Here is a 25,586-nt window from a genome sequence, read left to right on the forward strand (position 1 = left end):
GATGCATGAATTGATGACTGACATTTTTATTTAACTTCTTCAATCACAACAGTATATTTGAACATACACAATAGTTTATTTTTAGCTTACAAACATCTGAGCATAAAGTGCTGACAAGGAACCCTGGTGTAAACATTAAAATGAAAGTCAGTACAATGTGCAGATTGCAGAAATATACATAAACAAAATCTGTGGCTTTACCACACTCAGTTTTTCGACATCTGTGAACTACTAGACAGTCATTCAATTAAAAAATAATATTAAATAAATAAAACTAATAAATAAAAAATACACACATCTTACTGATCTCTGCAGTCAGTAACATTACACATAAAGTGCAAACATAATAGCAATTGTATAAACACACACACAAACACGCCTTTAAAGTTTAAAGGCGTGAAATTGGACGGTCTAGCCTTCTGATTAGCTAATCAGAAGGCTAGTTCTGATTAGCGTCACCGCTGTCTCGGTGGAGTTTAATAAACTCGGCCGTCTGCTTCTTGCTATCTAAAATATAACCAGACACTGGTGTAAATTCTCGACTGTCTCATACTTCTGTTTAATAAGTTTTCTGTTTGACGTTTAGTCAGCTGTGTGAAAACCAAGGAGGAACCCACCCGGGGGATTAATAAAGTTTTATTTTATCTAATCTAATAACTTTAATCTCAGCCAAACCGATTTACTCACGAACAAACAAAACACTGATATTTGATGTTTACACAACTACTTTCTCGCCTGAAAATATGTTAAAAGTTTATTTTGTGACCCAGAAAGATTAGTATGAGTAATTTTAAAACTTAGTAGCGGCCGCCATTGCTGGAAACTGGAGTTTGGCTGGGCCGCGCTATGAATTCTGGGATATGGTAGTAATTTGGACAGCCTTCGGTGCGTCGCTGTGACGTAATCGGTCTACAAATGCGGCCTCAGGAGGATGCAGCCCATGAATTTGGACATGTCCAGAGTATAATCGCAGCCTTTGCGGTTAGAAAATTGCACTTGATCATGTCGCGATATTATCGCAAATGCGATATATCGTTCAGCCCTAAAATGGAACATATAGAATATAATAAAACACTGACAGTAAAGTAAGATAGAGTTTGCGTACGTGTGTCAATATATTAGTACAGGGCAGCCATGTTTCCTAATGCATGTGCACCGATCGGGCATAACCGCTGATGACGTGAAGTGGATAACACTCATTATCACTTTATCATGGCACCTGTTGATGGGTGGGCTATATTAGTGTGAAGGTGGACGTTTTGTCCCTTTACCCATATGGAAAAGAAATAGTAAAAACTTATATGTGATTACTCATGAAAGTGGCCACTTTCTCATTACTTTCATACATTGTTTTAGTAAGTATCCAAAACATACAAGTTTCATTATATAATTTTTCAAGGGATCTTATATCTGTTTTCACTCTTATATGCTTTTCATACAAGTTTCACACAAGACAGATACAAACTTTATAAGATTTATATATATCTTTTCCATATGGGTAAAGTTGATGTATTAGGAACAGGAAAAAATGGGCAAGCTTAAAGATTTGAGCAAGTTGGATGAGGGCCAAACTGTGATGGCTAGACGACTGCGTCAGAGCTCCTGTGGGCTATTCTCAGGCTGCAGTGGTCACTTATTATCAAAAGTGGTCCAAGGAAGGAACAGCAGTGGGCATCCAAGGCTCACTCATGCACAAACGTGCTCTTCACAGAAAAGGACGGATTGCGTGGTTTAAACCAACAGACTGTAGCTCAGATTGGGGCCCCATTGAATGCAAAAAGGGGGACCAGCACAATACTTAGCAGGTGGTCATAATGTTATGCCTGGTATGTGTCTATAGCTGACAAATACACCTTAAAAATCTTTTATGACGCAGGATACTTGGTGAATTTGAAAATGTTGGTTTGTTTTGAATACTTCTTTTGTACATTATTTAAGACAAACATACCCTACATAATTTTTTGTTTTCCAGTAAGAAAAAAAACTAACAAAAAAGTAGAATTAATACAATGATTTAGAACAAATGTAGGAAGAAAATTTAAATCTATTGCATAAAATAATATATATGATTCTGACAGGCTGTGGTCTGGACTTCTGCACACTGAAAGTAAGCATGGGCATTGCACATTTACTGGTACAAACCATGACTCGTATATGCATTGATAATCCAGTGTTTACAGTACAAATAATGCTTCTCCTCTTGATGCTTTTGTGCTTTTTGAAACAGAAACACTTTTGGAAGCATCTTTGGCAGCCCACCTTTTGTCCGCCTTTTCATTTTTTTAACTGAATGGTCACAGCATGTAAAGATTAACTGAATGTTTTATTAATATTTTATCTCAAGCTTTTTGGTTTTAATGTCGAAAACACTTTTATTAGAATATTGTTTTTATCAAATCTGTTCTTAGAGACTTCAGTGTACAGTTACAGTGTACAGCAAAAGTGCAGGTGTGACTAGGTGTCTGTGAAGGTTCTCAGTCATCCAGGTCATCGTAGTCAAAGGAGCTTGGACAAAACACAAACTTAACAATGTGGTGTATGCTGCACAGTGCAGCGAGGAATGCCCAGACCTCTACATTGGAGAGACCAAACAGCCACTTCACAAGCGCATGGCACAACACAGAAGAGCCACCTCCACAGGACAAGACTCAGCAGTCCATCTGCATCTTAAGGATAAAGGACACTCTTTCGAGGATGCCAATGTTCACATTTTGGACAGAGAGGACAGATGGTTTGAAAGAGGAGTGAAAGAAGCCATCTATGTCCACTGTGAGCGACCATCTTTGAACAGAGGCGGGGGTTTACGACACCAACTGTCTGCCATCTATAATCCAGTTTTGAGATCCCTTCCCAGGCGCCTTAACGCCCACTCACATCCTGGGCCATCTGACCTCAGGAATTTGCATGATAAGGTGGGGCCAGGTTTCACAATGAACACACCCGAAACTCTGGCTGATTGGGACCCACACCCAGTTTCCCACCTTGGCTCAGGCGATTAGAGGATCATCAGGGGGTCCTTTTGTCCCTCTGTGGGGGGTCACTCCCACTAGGTTTATATCTGGGACTCTCCACCATTTGACCTTAGAACTGAAGAAGCTTCTCGGATGAGAGGTGAAACGTCTTCAAGCAACTTAAAAAAGTCCAGACGCTTTTCTTTGCAAGCTCCTTTGACCAGGTGTGACTAGGCACAAGTTTAGGATATTGAAGAAGGCCCAGTCTATCCTGGCTGATCTTAGCCTTCTCTTATCAAAGGACGTCCAGTTGCTTCCGTCTGGTTTCAGAAACTGTATGTGAAGGACAAATAGACTCAAGAACTCCTTTGTCCCAGCTGCCGTTGAGCTTTTGAATATCTTCTTAATTGTAATTTTACATAATGTAGCGATTTTGTGTATCTACTGACTATTTACTGATTGATGTTAGTGTGTTTTCTGCTGACTGTACAACAAATTGCCCCTTTGGTGATAATAAAGAATCCTTGACCCCTTCAGCTGTCTCCTCACCGTTTTTGAATTTCTGGCATCTTTGATGAGGCTCTCCGCTGACCTGACATCCTCCAAGATGGCGTCCGTCTCCGAGTTCCTCAGAGAGTTCAGGTGGTCCTGGACTTTAACACAAATCCTGTCAATCATCTGGAAAACAAAAACAACAAGCGATGACTGTTTTTGTGTGCCATACAACATGTAAAATGCTCAAAAGAGGAGTTTCCAGATGCAATTTAGTATAACTTGGGGCAAAGACACTCAGTGCTATATCACTACACCAACATATTTAATATTAACTCAAGTTCAGAGCAGAAGAGTTTAAGTTTCTTGGGGTCGCAATAATCGCCTCACTCACCTGCTGTGTGGTTGTGGTTACGATGCCCTGCTGAAGCCGATAAGCCTGTTCCTGAAGATATTTTCTTGTTTCGTGGTTCCTGTACAAATACGTTTCAATCTATGGAGCGAAAACAAAGCTGATGTCATGACAGCAAACTTAAAATAAAAGATTAAAATTAAAATCAGTGTCAGTTTATTCAGAATGTTTTTCTTCACTGATGCCATTGCATTCAGCATGTTTTAAAGACTAAAAGTCTCTAAAAGACAGGAACCAGAGGGAGTTCTTCATGTACCTTTAGTAAGGCATCCTCAGTTTTCTCAGGGCTCGCCTTTAGAGCCTGGGAGGCATCGATGATGGGGAGGGGCATGAAACGAATGGTGAAGTTCCTAATGGATATTTTTTTTTAAAACAGACGAAAAACAAAATGAAGAAGAAGCAAAGTGATGTATTTAGAGACGCATTGTGCATTGTAGCAGTGAAACATTATTGGATTAAACTGGTACTCCTGCGGAGGTCACTGATCTCTAAGTGAGAATCACACACATTATTTACATCCACATTAAGATTGGAGAGATGAAGGGACAGACATGTAAGGCAGAAAAACAAAGACAAAAAAGCATATATACAGTACTACAATTCTACATTGTAGATACAAACTGAAGACAAGAAATATATAAAGCAAGATATATGGAATTATGTAGCAAAGAAAAAATTAATAAATAACTCTAAATATGTCTTATATTTTAGATTCCTCAAAGTAGCCACCCTTTGCTTTGTTGACAGTGCTGCAAACCCTCGGCCTTCTCTAAGTGGTGTCAGGGTTCATGGCCTGGCCTCCACAGTCACCTGATTTAATCCCAATCGAGATGGTTTGGGGTGAGATGGACTGCAGTAAAGGCAAAAGGGTCAACAAGTGCTCAACATCTCTGGGAACTGCTTCTGGACCATTTCAGATGACGACCTCATGAAGCTCATTGAGAAAATGCCAAGTAGGGCTGTTCCATATATAACGATATATATCGGATGACGATATAAAAACATCTTTCGTTTCATTTTACGCTATGTTTGTTTCGTGGTGTCCCAAAATAAACTGTTTACGGCAATATTTTTTCATCGTTTTGATGGTCATTGTAGTGGCTATATTAATTTCTTAAAGTTCTCTCTTTCTCTTATATTTAATATAACCACACTACAGACTACTGTTTTTATGGGTTGTTGTTAGCAACAACGACGGTAAAACCATCGCATGTCCGCTTGTTTATTTTCCACATAAACTTTTCACAATAAAGCTCAAGATCCTGTTGAGACTTTTCAAAATAAACAGAATCACGTGAAAAAGTATTATTGATGGATGAGAAGCAAAAAAAAGAGCCATCAGGTGCTAAAAAATAAACCTTAGACTCAAACATTAGAACAGGCTTTTCCCCGCCGTCTAATAAATACTCAAAGAAAACGGCGGCCGTTACAACCTATGTCTAAAAAAGTATAGTTTCATGCATCGGTTAAAACACTCGACTCCAGATACATGACGCCCAGCTGGAAACACTTCACCTATCCGAGATTCACAGAATTTACAGAAAATATAAAAATTTTTGTGATTTATATCGTTATCGGACGATAGATGTTTTATATCAGCATATGAGATTTTGGTCATATCGCACAGCCCTAATGCCAAGCGTGTACAAAGCAGTAAACAAAGCAAAGGGTGGATATTTTGAAGAATCTAAAATATAACACGTTTTGAGTTATTTCTCACTTTTTTGTTTACTACATAATTCTATATGTGTTAATTCATTGTTTTCATGCCTTCAGTGAGAATCTACAATGTAAACAGTCATGAAAATAAAGGAAAACCATTAAATGAGAAGGTGTGGCCAAACTTTTGACTGGTAGTGTATAAACCTGTTGCGATATGAAGGTAAAGCAAAGGGATTAGAATAATTTTTTAACCTCAAAGGCTGAATAAATGATTGTTATTCATTCAGATTGTTATGTGTGCTCTCCTTCCTCACGCCTTGACCAGACAGATCTACTCTGAACAATTTCTATAAATCACTGAGACCCGTGGATAGCTTTTATATGCTGGGGATTGTGGGAGACTTTGAATACTCCAACTGTCTGTTATATTGCAGTATTGAATATCTGGAGAGAAAAAAACTTTAAAGAATGCAAGGTACACAGGAGGAAAATGGCGAATTGAGCAAAGGAAACAAAGACACGCGATGCTGCACTGCTGAACCGAACGGAGATCAGAAACAAGAAATTATTTTTTCAATAATACAGCACAGAGACTCGGAGGGGAAATGAAGATATGTGCTGCTGGGAGAATATGACAAAGAGAGAGGAGATGAAAAAGAGGAAAGAGGTGGATGAACCTACACATCCCAGAAGCAAATTTATTCACACGCACAAACATCCAGATACACAATCTGAAGGCACGGTAAACAAAATCTGATTTGTCTGGCTTTGACTTCTACTTTTTTATGTCTTAATGTATCACGCTTTCTTTCCCTCAGCACACTTTCATGTCATTGTGTCTCTGTAGTATTCCCTGCATGTGTCACTCTCTCCTCTCTGCGCCTTCCTTCCTCTTATCTTTTCCTCCTGTCTAAACAAACCTCAGACTTTCCTTCTGCTCTGCACAAAGAAAAACCCCCATCTGGGCTGCAAAAGCTACAGTAACTACACATCCGTTCCTTCAGCAGTTTTAATGTTATACACAAAAGCATGCACGGTGTAAAAAAAGAAAGAAAAAAAGGCATTATAGAAGCACTATACATTTAAAGATTTAATTTTGAATAGACAACACATTTATAAGCATGGACGGCATTACTTACTTTTCCAGAGCGGCTGCTACATCCTGCAGACCCTGAGGGCTGGTGTTGTTCTTATCCCAGATCACAGTCCTGCTCAAAACAAGCACACAGTATGACCCGAACAGAGGAAGCCATTAATTCTCAAAGATGATTTACAAGATTTTACTTGCTATCTTCTGATTACCCATAGGCATTAAAGAACATTTATAGGGATTTTATACAGAAAAAAGGGGGTAAAAAAAGAAAAGGGCTATAAAATAGTGGTTTGAATATTTAACTGCACAGTGGCAAAAGGCAAAATCTGTGTCAAAACAATATACGTAAGTATAAGATATGGACTGTTGAATACAAATAACTGTGCAATAATTCGTATATAGGGCATTGTAAATATTGTAGCCTATTTTAGTTACTGCATTATTAATACAGCAGTAATTACACAGGTTTATTAATCCTAGAACACCAATGTCAGGTGATTTTCACCCACATGATGAATAAATACCACTTTGTGGTTATTTCCAGGGGAATTCATGTAGTCAAATAAATAAATAAATAAATGAATAAATAAATAAATGAATAAATAAATAAATGAATAAATAGATAAATAATAGTCATTTGGTCATTTTTTCTCCATCAAAAAATGTCATTGATGCAGGGAGATCGTGCCTCCAAGTTTTACATGTGCCAGGAATGGGTGGCCCTAGAAGTGAGGACATTCCCAGTTCCATTGTCCTTTTCAGTTTTTTAAGGAATTTTGTTGTTAATAATTCCCTAATTTTCCACTAAATTTAGAGCCTTTTTATAGGGTACCCCCATGATACCTTTATTTATTTTATGAGATGCTGAATAAGGAGGAATAGGAGAAAAGTACATATGTTTCATCGGGTATATCGTGTTACTGATGGTGTTACAAACCTGCACATTAGTCTTCTAGGGTTAATGTGGATCTATGTCCAGCTTCATATCTTTATTATTAGATGCTACTAGACAAGTTGCTTTTAAACTGGAACTCTTAGAAGCCCCTCAGCTTATGAAACAAGCAGTTTTAAAAAGTTACAACCATGTGGCGCAGCTTTGACCCCTGCACAGCTACCTGAGTTTGGAGTTGATCTGTAACGCCTTAGCCAGCATTTTGGCCCCCATGTCACCCATTGCATTCCCACTGATGTCAAGCCTTGTGAGCGTGGAGTTGCTGCCCAAAGCATTGAGAATGATGGTGAGATCACTCTTGAGCCTGGAGTCTGCTAGAGACAGAGAGTTGAGGGGCTGGGAAGGGCAAGATTTAACAGGGACAAAAGGTGTGTGTGGGGACAAGAGAGGGTAAAGGTGATTAGAGTGGGTACATATTATGAATATAAAGGGAGAAATGCATTCAAAATTACTAATACAGGACAGTAAACATGTCAACATGCGTGGCCGTCAAGTAGTATTTGATATGTTTTGGCATTGCTGGAAAGCATTCAATAGGAACTCCTTTGATTTTGGCGATTTTGACCTGTTTTCCAGTCAAAGCATTCAAGAGCTTAGTCACTGTTACAATAAATAATTCGCATCACTTTATTACAGTTTAATAATGTTTCCATCGGCCCACCCTATGATCTTTACCACAAAGAAAATGTGATAATGAAGCTGGACATGACAGAAACTTTATAAAACTCTCAGGTTTTTTCATAAACAAAAAAAACTAAAAAAGAAAACAGATTTGAATACTGCAAACTTCATTTAATCCCTACAGTTTCAGCTTATCTCAACTTTCAAAATAATAAATGTAGAGCGCATAACCTGTAAAAATAGTAACTAAGAAGTGTACTGGATACCCTTTCTTTGAATTCAATTATATTGAGTTTATAAATAAATATCCAGCTGTAGTCACGTCAAGGCCTGCACGCATGCTCATTCCATGAGCTGCAACAGAAATACAAGAGACCTATTGTTGGATGAGAAAGGTTTCATTATTTCTTTTAATAACTGATCTTGGCAATGAAATTAACATCTCATGGTTTCCTGTGTTGGGAACGAGCTCTAAATATAGAGAGCTTTAAACAGAGCAAACTAACAGTTAATGCGCTCACAAAGCGAATGGGGCGACAGAGCAAAGGCTGTTTGTTCTGACATGAAGGATTTCCTTTTAATGAAACTCAGAAGGCATATTCATGGGATAAATTTAGAGATAATGACTATAAATTGCAGTGTGTGTGGTGATGACCGTGTGAAAGGCCAGTGTCAACATGGTTATTCAAGCAGAGGATTACTTGATTAGAGCTTCTCTGGGGAAGCACAGAATTAATTACAGCCTTCATCCGCTCGTGTTTCACTAAAAACATTTAACACAAACAAAAAATATAAATAGAGAAGTTTACACTGGAATAGCCACGGAAGAAAATTCTTGCTTAACTTCTGTAAATACGAAACAAGATTGAAATCTCTGCGTTTCCGCAAATAAAAACTGGCTTAAACATGTTCTCTGATCACAAAAGAAAGCAGGGCACAATTAAGATGCAAGTACACCAATAAGTGCAGGCAAAGGAAGGTATATAATGATAGTATCAGTATGCTGTGCTTACAAAAGTAATTACTAGTGGCATCCCTTTCTACGCTTGAAAAACAAAAAGGGAAAAAAGGACTGGGAGATTGAAGCCTGAGAGATGCAAATAGTGGCTTCATAGCAATAGTTCATCAATAAATTGGTGAACTAAGTTGATTAAAACAACAGGGATTTCCCCAATTTTGTACCCATAATGCCAAGTTAAGCTAGGCAGATGTTGGATATTTACCATATAAATTCTTTTAATGACATATTTATACTGGGCTTGCACTACCAGTTGAAAATCTGCAGTGTGCAATGACAAGGGTTAAAATTTTGAGACCAACTTGCATAATTTCCATGCTGAACTGTGTCTTGATTGATCAGTGTAGCAAAACATGCAACATAACCGTCCACTGGTGAGGTCAGTGGTCAGCTGGAGCGCAGCTGGTGGAGATTCAGGGACTTGCTCTAGCCCCTGGCTGCCTTTCTGTGATATCTGTATTTAAGATGTTCTCTGTTGTCACATGGTTGCTGACCACACAGAGAGAGAAATGGAAAAACTCACCGACTCCTCCTCCTGAATCAGGTGAACCAAGCTGTCCAACACTGGAGCGAGATTTCTAAGCAGACAGAAGAAAAAGTATATAAACACTATAAAATGATTTTTTTCAGCCTAGTGACATTTTGTAAATCCTCTTAGGCTACGTTCACACTGCAGGCGAAAGCGCATCAAATCCGATTTTTTTGACCCTATGCGACCCATATCCGATCATGCTATGACAGTATGAACGGCACAAATCCGATATTTTCAAATCCGATCTGGGTCACTTTCGTATGTGGTACTGAATCCGATACATATCCGATTTTTTAGAAAGCGACTGCTGTTTGAACGGTCATGTCGCATTAAATCCGTCTTTTACGTCACTGACACAAGACAGACACCAATTATCAGCGCCGGAGAAGCGCCCGAGAAGACATCGTGAACGCTTCCTGGCCATCCAGTGTAGATGTCAGTGAAACTGTTGGGAAGACAACGTGAACATTTTATTTGTACTGGCGACCTGTCCAGGGTGTACCCCGCCTTTCGCCCTATGACAGCTGGGATAGGCTCCAGCGCCCCCCGCGACCCTGAAAAGGATAAGCGGAAGCGAATGGATGGATGGATGGATGTATAATCGGCAGATTCTGACAGAAATCTGCAACTATCCTTTGAAGCACCGCTCCTCTCTAAAACAGCAATAAGGATAATTATTAGGTTATTTACATTATTATGTAAATAACAAAATAACTTAAAGCAAAAATTGGGAAACGTAAAGTCCGAAGTCTTTATATTAAGGGCCATCAGTCAAACAATATTGTTTGCTCTGGGTCCAAACAGAGCACTTTTGTGTGACGTCTTCTTTTGCGCATGCGGGCCGCTTTGAGCGTTCACACTAGAGCGTGTTTGCTGTCGCATTTTATTTGTAGTGTGAACGAGCAGACAAAAAAATCGGATTTGATCAAAAAATCGGAATTGAGCATTAAGACCTGCAGTGTGAACGTAGCCTTACATATCTGGTTGTTCACCTTCACAGAATACTAATAAATAGTAAACAAGCAGTTGCTAAGAGGAAAAGCCAGACTTCAATGATTTGTACTGGAGCTTTTAAACTCAACCCTTGCCTAATTTCTTGATTGTTTGTAATGTTTTATTCCCAGAATCAAGTCAGGATATAGAGCAAAACTCAATCCTGGCCTTCCCTTTGACTTCAGCGGAAGCTCCAAGCTGTGCACAACAGCTCAACACCACCTCCTCCTTTGCTGCATCCTTACTTGGATTTGATGTTGTTGAAGTTCTTGCCCAGAGAGAGGTGTCTGATAGACCGGTTCTTGGCCAACCAAACAAGCAGAGTGGACAACTCTGAGTCTAATCCTGAAAATGAAAGGTATATGTTGTACTGTAATACACCTCTGCTTTGAGATTAGTAAATACAGATTACAATAAGCATGATCACCAGCATCTCACCGTTGTCAGAGATATCCAGGCTGGAGATGTTTGGGATCTCAGCAATACAACCTTCAAGGATCTGAGATCCTCCAGACCGCAGCTGAAAGCACAGGAAAACAAACTGTGGTAATATGTTCATTTTACCGCCAAGCATCTGAAACAAACAAATCCTGCACTGTGACTGGAAAATATGAACACAAAAGGTCACAGTACTTCCACAAAGGATTGAATGCTTCATAAAAAATTCAACTATATATTCAAGTACACAACAAAAATGTAAGCTTCTGTGCACCTCCTAAAATTTCCTTTATTACAAAATGCAAAACATCTGCATAGGATTATTTCAAGTAACACACATCCAATTTACTATGACTTAATGCACATTCTTTAAAATAGCTGCACAGATCATTCAGAGCAACTGTAGCTTTTAATTAATGCAAAATATTGAGGGGAAAAAAGCTCCACTAAGCATAAGATCAGCAGGGGAAAAAAAAAGCCAAACGTGCACATGAAAAAAGGAAGAATGACGTGTTAATTATTAAGAGTGAGCACATTAGTACTTACACAATGGCCAAGCTTACAGAAGCATTAGAGGGAGAGAACAGCATGTCAAAAGCAAGCCAGCAATTACCAACAACAAAACACACAGATGCTTAATGAGCATTCTTCTGGCCACACACTCACTTATCAAAGACACGCATTTGCACATGCAACACACTCAGCGGGGAGTCCTTATTTTGCATGCTGCGATCGCACTCAGACAACAGATTCTGTCCGCCCCCACCAAACGGTTCATTAAGGCATTGAAAAGGGACGCTTGCGTCATTTCCCCCCAAAAAAGCTTTGGTTTGGGAAGGTTTCTGTGGGGATCTGGATTCGGATTTCCTGGGTAATCTGTTATGAGCTATCTTTAGCGATCAAGATAAATCTGCAGAGAGCTGTCTTTTCTCTTTTTGGAGCAGGGGAAGGTGAAGGCTGATGTGTGTGTTTGAGAGTTACGGCAGAACAACTACAGCTGGAAACTGACCCCACATCCCAAATCCCCAACTCAAACTTCACCCTTCCCTCTCACTGTTCCTCTCTCCACCTTTTATCCCTCCCTGTTGTCTGCCGAGTACTCCATTATGCAGCCTCTTTGCAGCATCATTAGCCTGTCAAATGGTTTTTGAGTGGATCCTAAAAAGCCGATTGCATTGGACGAGTATCATCTTTTTGCGCTTTTTTTTTTTAGTAGTATTTAAAAAAGCGCTCTTAAATGATAGCTTGGAAGCACACTTACAGAAACAAAACTACAGCTAAATATCACTTGTCTCATTGGTTAGTAAATAAATGGTTATTTAAATATTAAATATATTATTTTTGCAAATGTGCCATGAAAGTTCCCAGTTCCCTACTTGCCCTGCACGCACTGCACTCTCTGCGTCTTACCTCACAGCAGCTGAGGTCTAGAGAGACATCCTTCACACTTGGGTTACTGGCCAGACCAAGTAGGAGCGCTCTACAGTAATGACATTATTTCCAGTTAAAAATACATATTTATAATTCAAAACATGAAAAATGAGATAATTTTAAAAGTAAGGAGAAAGTAAGACCAGATGGCCTTCATTCAAATTCTATATTTTTTATATAATTCATGTAATACTACTTTCAGTGAAAACAATAAACTCAGAGTTAGTCATTGTAGGGCTGACGAGACAAGCGGCATTTAAATGGTATCTATGCTTCAAAATGGGCTCTGAGAATTTGGAAGGAGGCCCTCAGACACATTAAAAGTGAATGAATCGCTGTCTCACTTCACAGCCTCTGGTGGCAGCTTGGTTCCTGACACGTTGATGGAGGTGAGAGATGCGGCACTACTGAAGAAATGCTTGAAGGACGGGGGCACGTCTTTGCCTTTCCTACAGAAACAAAAAGAGAATAAGGATGAAATAATGACACTACATAGAGTCAACATCGGATAGAATTTCACTAAGTCTACAAGCTTGCTTCCTCGCTTTTTTGTGGTACCAGCAAAAGGATCAGTAATGCAGAAGACATTCATGACAACATTAAGATTGTACTACTCTAAAATCTCATGACCAACTTTATCTGATGTTTCAGATAAGGAGTTGTAGCTCTACCAATCAAGCAGCACAGATGGGTCCCACATATACTGCAACTCTTAGTTGGACGTGCTTAGTTGCTCAGCTCTTCCTTACACTTCACTAGCCTCCATCTTCTTCCACATGCTATAGTCAGGTCCTCTTTACCTTACTCTGCTTACCCAATCCTCACTCCCCTCCATCCTCCACCTCTTCTTTTGATAAAGTCCTCGACTCCTTTGAGACACACTGGGGGAAAAAGCTCCACCACTCACCCATCTGCCAGTCACAAAATCTCAACAATCAAGTGCAAATTCACAGAATTTGAACTCACATAGATGTGATGACACTTGACTACCAGCAGGTGTCACACATCAACATACAGACCCTTATAAATAAAAGACTGATTCAGCCAGTACTCCTATACATAAAGACAGAAAGGAGAATCAAACATTAGCCTCAGTGGGTGCTGTATTAACAGCAATAAGAGACTCTTCCAGGTCAAAGCCCATCTTCCACTATCACATCATGGAAAACAAAAATTACTACCCTACTGTATATTTTCTATCCAAGCAAGTTAATCATGATTACCTCATTATTATTTCACAAAAAGATGCAGCTGTTAAAAAACTACACACATGCCACCAGTTTCAACTGGAACAAAACATAATTTAGTCCACCCATCCACTGCACATCCACGCACAGACAGTCATAGGGGGTTTATATTGAATAAGAAGCAGTTCCAGGGCTAACAAACACTGAAAGCAGGAAGAGGCAGAAACGTGGATCCAGAGGAAGAACAACAACTCCACACAGAAGCAGCTACATCCAACCAGAAAGCTTCTTGTATGAGGAAACAGAGCTAACCATCACACACAAAGTTAACCCCAAATTCAATACAATCAGTAATACTGATTGTTAGTAATAACAAAAAACAAACAAACAACTGAGTGTTATCCTCAGCCTCCTGGTAGTTGCACCAATTTCATCAATCTGAAAACCCTAGTTTACCTCCTTCTGGAGTTATCACATTCACAAGCTCTTCAGAGGAAACTTGACCTAAACTTTTCCAAGAGTTTTAATAGATACACCTCTAAGTTATGAATTTCAAAATCCTACGTTGCCTTGTTCTCGAGTTCTTCCATTCACAAACTTGGCTGTCCATGTTGCCTGCCCACCCGGCAGGGTTACAGCAATGTCCCATCAGCCTTTTACAGGTTAGGGATAACAATGGTGCTGATGCTGTAAAGCTGTGATTGAAAACCATCATTAAAGATGAAACTAAAGAACATTGAAGTTTTGGTCTATTGGGCATTTGTTTATACACCTTCAGTTGTAGCATGTGCAGTACTTTCATAAAATCATACACATTTGCTCTTCAATGACAGAGCATCTAATACAGAATACAGTACATTAGAAATGACTTCCTCCTCATCAGGTCTGAGTTAGTAAAACCCAGATTTGTATTTTTATTTTTATTTTTTACCTGTGAGGGAAGACGCTCTTTGACACGTTGAGAACAGAGAGGTGTTCAACTGAGCCCCGCAGCAGTGCTGAGCAAACCTGGAACACACATAATAAAAAGATCAATCAGTTGCAATAGTTTTCATTGCAGCTGTTTTTGAGATGCATGAATGTATTTAGATTTATTGGTACACAGGAGAGAAAAAAATATGACTTGCAAGAGAATCAATAATTTCTTTGGATGACAGCTGGCTACACCTCAAACTAATCAATAAACTGTGTTTGGCTCTTAGACCCACATCAATACTTCACATACAGTATTACACCACTTTACATATACTCAACAGCAACACAGATTGAGTGGGTTACACTGCCTGAAACACAGACATTAATAGCGAGTATTTCACTCTAATTAAACGTTGCTCGTTTGCAGAAAGTAACTCTGCAGGTTTGTGTGGTCTGTTTACCAAAAATGCGAATCACTACGGTATAATAATGAAGCAGACATCTCTTTAACTATTTATCTATTTAGCTCCTTTGTCCAGTTTCATTTTGACTCACTCACCTGGTCCAATAAGCAATCAGTGTTGGAGAGGTCAAGGGTTGCCAGGCTGTTTGGCTGGCCGAGGAAGTGGTAGAAGTGCTAAAAAATAAAGCATAAGAACAACCTAGTGTGGGAACAGAGTGTCACCATATTTATGTGTCTGCTGGTGGATGCAGAGCATTCATAAATCTGATTTCAACCCATTTTTGTTGGATTTGAAGGAATGTGGCAGAGTTTCACTTGTCCTCTCGATCACTAAGTGATGAGCTGCAGTGCACTGCAGCCAACAGGGTGGGACGGAAAATTCGCATCACTGGCCCGCTCAGCTTGCTTTAGTGCCAGGTTTTCCAGATGCCAGAAGTTCTGCTCTATAGCTCTTTCGAGAATCTGGATCTCGCTCTATCCAATTTTCAGGCTAAGCATCAATCCCACTTCTGACCCTATTATTGCAAACCCATGTGGAAGAAAGAGTTGCGAGACAGAAAACTAATTTTCTATTCGCAATGCCTTTGCTCTGTACACCGCTCGACCCCAGCTTTAGCACTGACACCCACGAGCACACAGGAACATTGACCAGAGGCAATAACTGTTACAACACTGCAACTTAACACATTAACACTGACATGAACAGCCAGGAATTGTGAATTTTATTAGCACCAGGTATTAAATCACTGATTTTTAAACTACGTTTGTAATCAAATCCAAGCAAGAATGCAAGAAATACCAAACTATTCCTTTCTCATCTGTCAGTGGTGCAACACATTTAAATAATGTGTATGTGTTTGTCTTTACTTTTTACTAAGAACTCAGTCAGTGACCCCTTGAAAACCACCGTTGTTATGGAAAAGTGTTCCTGATCGGTTAGCATGTGTTTGCTTAAGGTGGCTGGCAGTCGCAAACTGAACTCAGTCGAGAACCTCACTGTGATTGCATTTCACACATTTCAAAAGTGCACTGCTTTTACTTTGAAGGTAAATGGTTTCCTTTCTGGTTGTAGAGGAGTTTGCAGGTGTTTGCAGACAAGTTGGGTTAGCGATACAAATTGATGAAGACTGCTCTACTCTGGCTAATTAAGCAAATGAATGCCCCTTCAGACACTAATGAAATTTTCTTTAAATTTCTAATATACTATTAATATTCAAAGATAATCAAAGATAAATGATTTACACAAAACTGACATTTTTTTCCCCCCCATACGGCCACAGTTTATGTTCAGTACCTGCATGTCGTCTCCTCGGAGCATGTTCCCTGAGAGGTCCAGATGGACTAGGCTGCTGGGGATGGACGGGTTGGCACTCAGTGACTGGCAAAGGCTATTCACCCCTATAACACAAACACACACAAAACAAGCACTGTCAGCGTTATCATAGCCCTCAAATCTCCACTTGATGTTTTGACAGTATATTGAAGGAAATGGCAGGAAATGAGCAGTGGGAGAAGACCGGAAAAAACGGGCTCAGAACGTCGAGTGAGCGCATGGAAAATGAAACGAGTAGGCCTCCACACAGTTCTGTAAATGCAATCCACAATTCCAATAAAAACCTATCAAAATAAACACAGTAAAGGCGATATTACCGACTTAATAAATATATTGAAAAAGATATCTTGCAATAAATATACTGAAAAAGCCCCACAAAAACTAATCTTTATGCAACCAGTGTGTGTTTGCCAGAGTTAAAATGCATGTGGAATGCATGTCTATGCACGCCTGCATTTCCACAGCTTATTATTGACACACTGTGCACGCAACCACTGACCTGTGTCACATCACATCGCATGGCTGACATGGTACTCTGACACTTTAATACTATGAAGTCCTAACTGACTGTGTCAGCCTGTAAATCAAGGCGTGACTGTCAAATAAATGCTTTGATGAAGAGATGAAAAAGAATGAGATTAAAGACAAATGAGAGTAAGAAAAAGGACATTCAAAACATCAAATGAGCAAATTGCTGAATTATGTGCTGCAGCAAAGCTGTTTTAAAAAACCCAAACAAAAAAAAAGAAAAAAAAAAAGAGTAAATGTCCCCAATCTGCAGCTTTTGCTCTTGGCATGGAGTCACAAATTATGGATTGAACCTTCAGCAAGGCAGAGCTCAGTTTAAGCAGCCTTACTAACTCAGCATGTGGAATATGATAGCTTTTTATTGATTGCCTGAAAAAAAGCAGGTTTACAATGAATTCCTATAGACCAGCACGGTGCTGAATAGTTTATTTTGGATGATAACCAAGAAAAAAATAGGCTGCAAGTAACTGCTGACAGAGAAATTTCAATCTAGAATAGCCTTAAATACAATCAGCCTCTTGGCACTATTTATTAAAGGAAGGACTTTGGGCTACAGACTGAAGGAAAGTGATTTAGAGAATAGCATTTATGCAAATGAAAACATGAACACTGTTTACAATTTCTTCCCTTTCCATGCATCTCTCTATAAGAGTGTTAATAGTGTGATAATTAAGTCTCATTAGCATCCCAACAGTGGGTGTGATCACATTAGTGGAGGAAATTAAGTGCATCTTTCTGTAGGGGTGCATGTAAATGCATACAAAAACGGAAAAAAAACCAAGTGATTACAGCACGATATTTGTATCATATGTCCTTTTAACCAATCTGTTACTTTTGCTACAATCTTGCAAGTGGATCCACGGATCGCTTTAACATTTAACAACTCTACAGACGCAAACACCAAGGGAAAACAGCACATACCTTTGGGTGAGAGTGAGGTTTTGGAAAAGTTTAAATGCTTGAGCCCCAAACGGAGTTTGGCAAACTGAGCACCCAGGGAGGAAACACCTGCAACGAGAGAAGAATTTATTCAACACAGGTCTATCTTAACTGTCCATGAATGCTTGGGTATTTGTTACCTGAAAAAGAAAGCATTACACCACATGGCAATAAAAAGAAAAAAAAACTGCTTAGTTTATATGACAATATAGTTACAGTTATCAGAATGAGCCACCTTTTATTTTTAATATTATTATTTATTTTAAGGTATAGTATGGCAAAAATGAAATGATAGATTTATATACATATATATGCCTATGAAGGGCATATTCACCAAATATTTGTAATAAATTTTACATGATGACAAATAAACTAGAGACTGGTGAGCCCCAGACATCTGTTGCATGTTTACAAGCATCTGTATGAATATTTGGTGGAATGCATCTTTAATTCATGTGTCCTGGATAGACTGAGAGGCCTTAGGACAGAGCTGATGAAATATTAAAATGCTGCACTAACTGCACAATCACAATGGAACATAAACCGTCTGTATCATCACTAACTCTGGCTGTGTCAGGCTGTGGTGTTTGTACTATAGAGCTGTCCTTTCACTCTACCTGCATGTCGCTTTATTTGTTTTCTATCTGTTTGGATTTGTTTGCCATTTCTAGTCATTCTAACTGTACAGCTTCCCCGCCTCCTGATTCCAGTGCCAGAGCCAATGCAATTACGTGATATATTACTATATTTAAAAGAATGCTGTAACCATTTGTAACCTGTGAAAATTGTATTTTAATATTACAGAGCAGAGGTGAAACACAGCTTTTAGAGAGGAGAAAGAAGAAGATCACAGAGAAATACATTAAACTAGATCTGAGCATTTTTACCTCTGTCCTCCAGTGGGTTGTTGGCAAGATTAATAGTGGTGAGTCCTGAGCTGGGGTTGTGGGCCAGAGCAGCAGCTAGCTTCTGGGCAAAATCGCTGTAGATTGTGAAAGGATGTATTCATTACAGGTCTATAAACAATGTAAGCACCAAACAAAGACCTTCAGAATGCTTCAGCACCTTTGATGTTGCTTTTACAGTAGCAGGAAAGAAAAGCTTACAGAAAGTGAACTGAAATATTAGATTGGGACTGCTAAAAAAGCTATCCAATATTTTTAAAGAAGGGAATACACTGGAACAGCCTGGCAAAGCTCCCATTTCAACACTAAATAGATTAACAAAACTGGATCCAGTAATGTGATGCACAGCCATTTCCTTCACAGATCTGACGGAAGCTAAATCAAATTAACATCCCGGTACCCTCTGCAATGTTGCTGCAGTTTTCCGTATGTAGGTCTCGGTCATCCCATAGCTTGAACCTGAGTCTGTGTATGACAATGCTTCAAACACATTAACAGTTTTCTCTTGCTGTGACACTCATTAAAAATGGACTTTATTACTATTATATCAAGCAGGTATAAAACTAAATTACACGAAATCATAAATCTGACCCAAGTAATGTCCGACCTGTCAATATAAAAGGTCACTCCACAGATTTAATATTGCACTTCCATATAGCACAGACACTTTTGACTAAGAGATTAAAAGGGTAGATTGAAAAGGGTAAATCACCTCCCATAATGTGAGGTAGCATTTTTAGCTGTATTCATTCTGGATGCAAACCTTGGATTTTCAAAATAAATAGTTTTCGTCAAAATTTTTTCATTCAATAGCAAAAAAAAGAAAAAGCTTTCAAAATCAGAGAGTCACATCATAATTCTCCCTATATTTTCAATTCATTAAACTCATTTTAATCTGTTATTAAGCAACCTTGGAGTTCTGAGATTTGAAAGTGTGCTAATGATTACATATGTGTACTGTTCTAGCTACCTTTTAATTGTCTTTGACATTAACATTTCGTATTTTCTTACGTTTTGAGTCCTGCATTGTCCAGGACCAACTCCTCCAGTCGACTGGATCGAGACACCACCCGAAGGATCTGCTCACACACATCTGCAGACTGAAGACGAACATATGTCAAAGCATTTTGGTAACAGCTGTGCAAAAGTCATTATATTTTTATGTGTTAGTACAATTTTGGTTCAAATCATCATCTCTACAGACTGTATGGAGGATCATCTTGGCAGAGAACAGAACAAAAGGCAGCAAACATCCAAGAAGAAGAAGAGCTTTGAATGTCCCTCAAGAAGCCTAAAGAACCATTTCTGAAGATGACTTAAAGAAATTACAGGACAGCTTCTCTATAAGAGTTCAGGCTGTGTTGAAGATTAAAGGTGATCTGGAAACATTGATTTTCAAGCTCAAAGCACTGCCCGTTTCTGATTTTTCTAGCAAAATACTAAGAATAATATATTCTTTCCTAAAGATTCGTGAATGATGCACACGAAAAGTGTGAACGGACAGAAAATGATGGGTCACACTCAAAGCTGTTCACAGCATAAAAATATGCAAATGAACTGAACAAGCTCCAAGGCTTAGAACATGATTTATCTGGAACAGCAAAACTTCGATACTGAAGGTCACAGGAACAATAAAGAAATGTACTTTTGCAAGTGTTCGTTCTCAACTGCTCTCTCCAGAAAGCAGTCTATTTATGCTAATTAAAACCCAACAGTATACAAGTGAATTCTTCTACTTAAAGACCATTTAGGCATGACAAGGGAGAGACTGGGGAGTTCAGACTCTGGACACCTTAAGAGGGAGAAAAATAGTTCTCGCTTCTGTGGTCTGAACACCACAGGAGACACAACAGAGGGACGAAAAGCACTCGTATTTAGACAAAATTAAAGATTCAACAGCTGAATGTCCATGCCCTACCTAGATGCTCACTGACCCACTTCACTGTGTGCTGCGTCATACATACACAGAAATCATGCACCAGACATATTCAGTTAGCATTGCTACAGATATATCTTCCAATAATCTGTACCGAAAAACTCAAAAACTTTCGTTATGATAGAAGGGCCAGTATGTTGTTATTAATCACAGTAGCTGACATTTCTTCAGTGAGGGGCTGTTTCTGTTAGCCAGCAACCTCAGTGTGGCCAAAACAGTGCCTGTATTGTCCAACGCGGGCCTCTAGAGTGTGGAGGAGAGAAAGGAGAGAGTGATGATGGAAAGAGAAGGAGACAGTATCAGGAAAACTCGGAAGAAAGGGACTGTTGTTCACTTGTTCACATGTTTACTCATCGAAACTATGAGTGTTAAAGAAAAGAATAAGAAGGATGGAGGCCACCGTGGATGACACATGCTATATTTTTTTAAAAAGAGCGATACCAGGGTAGTGATGGATGAAATGGAGAAAAACAGGGGAGCGAGCAGAGAGGCAGAGGGCACACAAAGAAGTCTTGTCTTTTCCACAGCAGCCACAATAACACTGTTGGGGACAGCAGGGCGACACTGTCAGCATGTGTATTGTACCATTAACCACTCATTAAATAACAACCTTGTCACGCTGTGGTGTTCTGACCCTGCACTCTGCTAAATTGTCCCACGCTTTCACACATGTGCGTGCACGCATGCACACCGCGCTATCATGGCTTCATTAAAGGGTTATCCCTCTGCCATCCTCTCCTCTACTCCTCTCTCATTGCTGGGCTCAGCATCTTGATTAGACCACTAGACAAACAGCCTGAATGAACTGAGGATGAGCAGCGAAATCCCTCACTGTGATAGCCTGCTGCCTGTGAGTGTTTGTGTCTGTATTTGTTTTATTACTCAGTCTGCTGCACTGATATTGCTTATCCTTATCTATACGATAGAGATGCAAGACTGAAGTTTAAGGCTTGAGGCGCGTGGATTTAATGTTTTACATCTCCTTATCAACTGTTTTTGTTCTCGGTGATCCACAGGGTATTTCTTAAAGTAACGCTACGGCTGAACGTTAAACACAAAGCAGACCAGCTTGAGTGTCAACCTCTCGTTGAACTTTTTGTGCATCAACTGGCCTCATTCTGTCTACTTTCACAAGCTAAAATGTTTAGTTCCCCTCTTCTGGTGTAATTGTTAAACACGATTACTCCTTGTGATGCTTTCTGCCTCGTTTCCTTACTCATCTGGCATTTCTCACTTTCATTTTGTCCACTGACCTTTCCCCCCGACCTTCATGTTTCTGTCCCACTGCTCTGCTGGCTGTCATCGCCTTCTCTCACACTCTCTTCCTCTCTTATTGTTCTGTCAGACTTCCTATTATTTCCATTGGAACGGGAATCAAAAATAATCACGCTCCAGATCACATCCTCGCAGCTCTTGTTTCTCCAGCTTCCCCAGTATCTCTATACAAATATGCACACATTGGGAAAAAGAGGATTTTTTCCCCCTTAAAGCACTCAAAGAGGACTGGGTTGTAAAGCCACAGAATACAATTCAAACACTGCCAAAAAAACAACAACACTCAAGCAGCACACACAATTGAATAGCACTAAGACAAAAGCCTTACGTATCATCATAACCACACACTAATCTCAAATAGAAGGGCAAACATTAGCACATGTACCTGCGTGAACATTTGTGCCCAAGTTTAAACACGGCATCACAAGGGACAGGATTTTAAAATTCAGCACGAAAGAAATTGTCCATGACGGAAGCGTGAGATAATTGCTCGGACTGAGGAAGCTGCGTGTGGTAATTGGTGAGACTGAGCGAAGCCTCGAGACGCAGAGTTGGTAATGGAGTGCTGCAGGGGGGCAACAGCCCAAGACATTGAGCCCCTTTGTCTAGTACGGATTAGGAGTCTTATCACACGAAAACATTGGACTGATCGTCAGTCAACAGAGTGGTGGGGGAGATGGAGGAAACAAAGGGGAAAGTATTCTGTGCATACACCCCTATATACCATAAGCAAAAGGTAGAGGAAAAGCTGCTTACATTAGAGGGAATTTACAAAGAGAAGGAAAAATCGAAATATGCAATATAGAAAGAAACAGACATTACACAACTGAAATCTATGTGATGCAACAACAGTGTTAGGTGCCCCTTTTTTAACTTTCACAAAATAGTAAGGAAAATCAGCTCTGCTCTTTAGCATAATTTAAAATATGCCAAACGTGACATGATAACACTCTCAACACAGTTTTAGACCCACAATAAAACAGAATAAATCTCCATCTTTTGCTCTAATTAACCGCTTTCTGTTATCACTTGAGACATAAATCACAAATGGAGGCAAACTCTAAGCCCTTACCGACAAATACCGACTCATACAAAGCAGAAACTAACGTACCGCAGTTGTAGCAATGAGGCGAGGCGGTGAGCAGCAGGTTTACCCAACCAAAGAAATACAGCAGGGCGGCTTTCTTACCTACTTACACCTGGGATAGGATTAAATCTGGTTCTGTGGGAAAACACTAACAGCGCATACCTTTTATCCAGCACAATGAAGATATAAGCTACATTCATATACAAACTAAAGGAATGACAATGGAAGAGACTAGCGCTGCTATAAGATCTACCTTTGTTAATATGCTTGGTGATGAGCAGCACTCTCTCAGCAAACTACATCCTCTGACATGACCACAGAGCTCTTAACACAGTGTTAACAAAGAACTGAATATTAAATCTTCTTTGGAGTGCTCAGACTTTAGCTTGCATAGTGTTAGCCAGATTTTCAAATATGAGAAGTACTAACCAGCTTGTAATCCTTAGTAGAGACCTTGGTGAACCACTGGTTAAACTCCAGGACTGCTATTATAGCTACCAGATCCCTGAGGAGGAGGAGGACAAATGCAGAAGAGAAAAAGTCAGAGTAGCCATAAAATCTTTTTTTTATCTCTCTCATCAATACCATCTCAGACTCAGTGATGACTTTGATGGTAGTTTTTAAATTGCACTGGTGGTAATATTTAAAGATCTTTGCCGGCACTCACCTGTTCTCCAGATGACTGAAGTCCTGCAAATTAAGTTCTCTGGTGTCTTGCGTTAAATATATAGTGTCTACATCCTGGAAAGGAAACGATTAATTAATCTTGACTCTAGAAACAAAGCAATTGCACTGGGAGAGTAAAAGATTTGTTTCATGTAGGAGAAAAAGAGCAAGAGCACGAAGGCGTCAAGAAATAAGGCTCTATATATGTGTCAGTGCTGTTGGGCCTTATCAAAAGTTGTTGCATGTTTATGGATCCAGCCTACAGCGGTGAGGCTTAGATGAAGAAGAATCTGTCAATGTGATCTGTGCAACTGCACAAAAGAATATAAACAATGCTTACCCACTGCACCTCTTCTCTGTAAGGCATCCCCAACCAGTCACAAACACATCGGTACATCTGAGAAAACCCACCTACACAGAGACGGAGACCATCAAATACGAAAAGAGAAAACAGAACAAAGTAGACATGTGAAAGGAGGATTTTGGAAACGTGATTATTTGCAACACTGCACAGACCATGTAAACTTACTACAGCAGCAACACATCATTTAGAATATATAGAGAGAGCTGTTTGGAAAAGTCTTGAGCCATTCTTCATGTCCTGCTTTTGTTAAGAAAATGTAATGTAGATATATTGATATTGATTTATTGAAATCTGTGAAAACATTCATGGAAATACAGTATATAAGGCATTTAGATGCTTACCAGATAGCATTACATGATGGATAGAAATCGGATGACACATTTCTGTGTTCATGATTCCAACAATTTTTGACCAGATTTCCAACACCATTGGTTGAAATGCATCCCCAAAACATTCAAACATAACGTGTTTTACAGATTCCTGTAGACACACTCTGTTGTACCTCTCTCCTGACCTACTCTGTACACACTGAGGATGATTTAACCCTAAATCACTCAAACAGACCCGTTGCCACTGATTTTTAGTCCAGTTCTTGTGCAATTTGGCATATCTCAGCTTTTTCTCACAGTTTTCCTTCCTTAAGAATGGCTTCTTGATATCCAACCTTCCACTAAGAGATGATGAGGCTTCAGTGAACAGTAGATAGATCATCTAAAGAGCCAGATAAATCTGTCAAATCCTGTGTTAAGTTTTTTTGGGGGATATCTTCCTTTTTTCTTAAGGAAATTACATTGCTACTTCTTTTGTCCTCCACTTTTCAAGTTTACTCAGTTTTTAAGGACACACTGCACACTGTTAGATCTCACATTACTGACATACACCAAGTTAGCTCTTTAAGAATCACCTTGTTGGTCAAGAAATGCTGTTTTATGACTGTAAAACTTTTATCTTTGGCATTTTTCATAGATTTAATAACTGGAGAGACATGTGGGTTTCTGTGACAGGCTGCAAGTCTGGCTCCGTGGAAGTAAAATATAAAGAAATAACGGGTGGCTGAAGAGTTTTGCACAGTACTGTGTGCAGATGCACGCAGTAGTCATAGGTTCATACCACAGGGTCCAGGTTCAGCAGGTTTATTGTTCTCCCACAGAGTCTGCAGAGAAGAGAGCCTGTCTGGAGGCTCCATGCAAAGCTTCTTCATCACTTTACTGAGAAAAGAAGTCAAATGAAAATATATTATGAAAACTGCAGCTGGTGAGAGTTTCAAACTAACAGTTTCATTCTTTTTGAAACAAGCAATACTGAACTGCTTTTGCAAAGCCTTACTTTTCTACAGACATTTTGTAAGCAAGCGATGAGGCAGCTGTTATGCACTACATGGTACAGCAGGAAT

The 25,586-nt window shown here is 39.4% G+C and overlaps 1 protein-coding gene across 1 annotated transcript in view; it reads right to left on the reverse strand.

Moving 5' to 3' along the window:
• The window catches only part of LOC309716786 (F-actin-uncapping protein LRRC16A-like), an 88,169-nt gene that overhangs the window by 23,539 nt on the left and 39,044 nt on the right, over positions 1-25,586 (reverse strand). The window contains exons 6-25 of the mRNA XM_082550819.1: positions 25,304-25,401; positions 24,170-24,240; positions 23,831-23,904; positions 23,593-23,668; positions 19,877-19,965; positions 18,848-18,942; positions 17,943-18,029; positions 16,455-16,558; positions 15,257-15,334; positions 14,714-14,790; positions 12,940-13,044; positions 12,575-12,644; positions 11,165-11,246; positions 10,972-11,071; positions 9,725-9,779; positions 7,726-7,898; positions 6,657-6,725; positions 4,112-4,205; positions 3,838-3,936; positions 3,501-3,629 (exon numbers count right to left, since the gene is read on the reverse strand). Of these exons, the coding sequence (XP_082406945.1) occupies positions 3,501-3,629; positions 3,838-3,936; positions 4,112-4,205; positions 6,657-6,725; positions 7,726-7,898; positions 9,725-9,779; positions 10,972-11,071; positions 11,165-11,246; positions 12,575-12,644; positions 12,940-13,044; positions 14,714-14,790; positions 15,257-15,334; positions 16,455-16,558; positions 17,943-18,029; positions 18,848-18,942; positions 19,877-19,965; positions 23,593-23,668; positions 23,831-23,904; positions 24,170-24,240; positions 25,304-25,401 (1,825 nt within the window). The remainder of the gene's footprint in view (positions 1-3,500; positions 3,630-3,837; positions 3,937-4,111; positions 4,206-6,656; positions 6,726-7,725; positions 7,899-9,724; positions 9,780-10,971; positions 11,072-11,164; positions 11,247-12,574; positions 12,645-12,939; positions 13,045-14,713; positions 14,791-15,256; positions 15,335-16,454; positions 16,559-17,942; positions 18,030-18,847; positions 18,943-19,876; positions 19,966-23,592; positions 23,669-23,830; positions 23,905-24,169; positions 24,241-25,303; positions 25,402-25,586) is intronic.

The sequence above is a fragment of the Aulonocara stuartgranti genome, assembly GCF_965226115.1.
Source record: "Aulonocara stuartgranti genome assembly, chromosome: 11".
In the NCBI taxonomy this organism is placed as follows: domain Eukaryota; kingdom Metazoa; phylum Chordata; class Actinopteri; order Cichliformes; family Cichlidae; genus Aulonocara; species Aulonocara stuartgranti.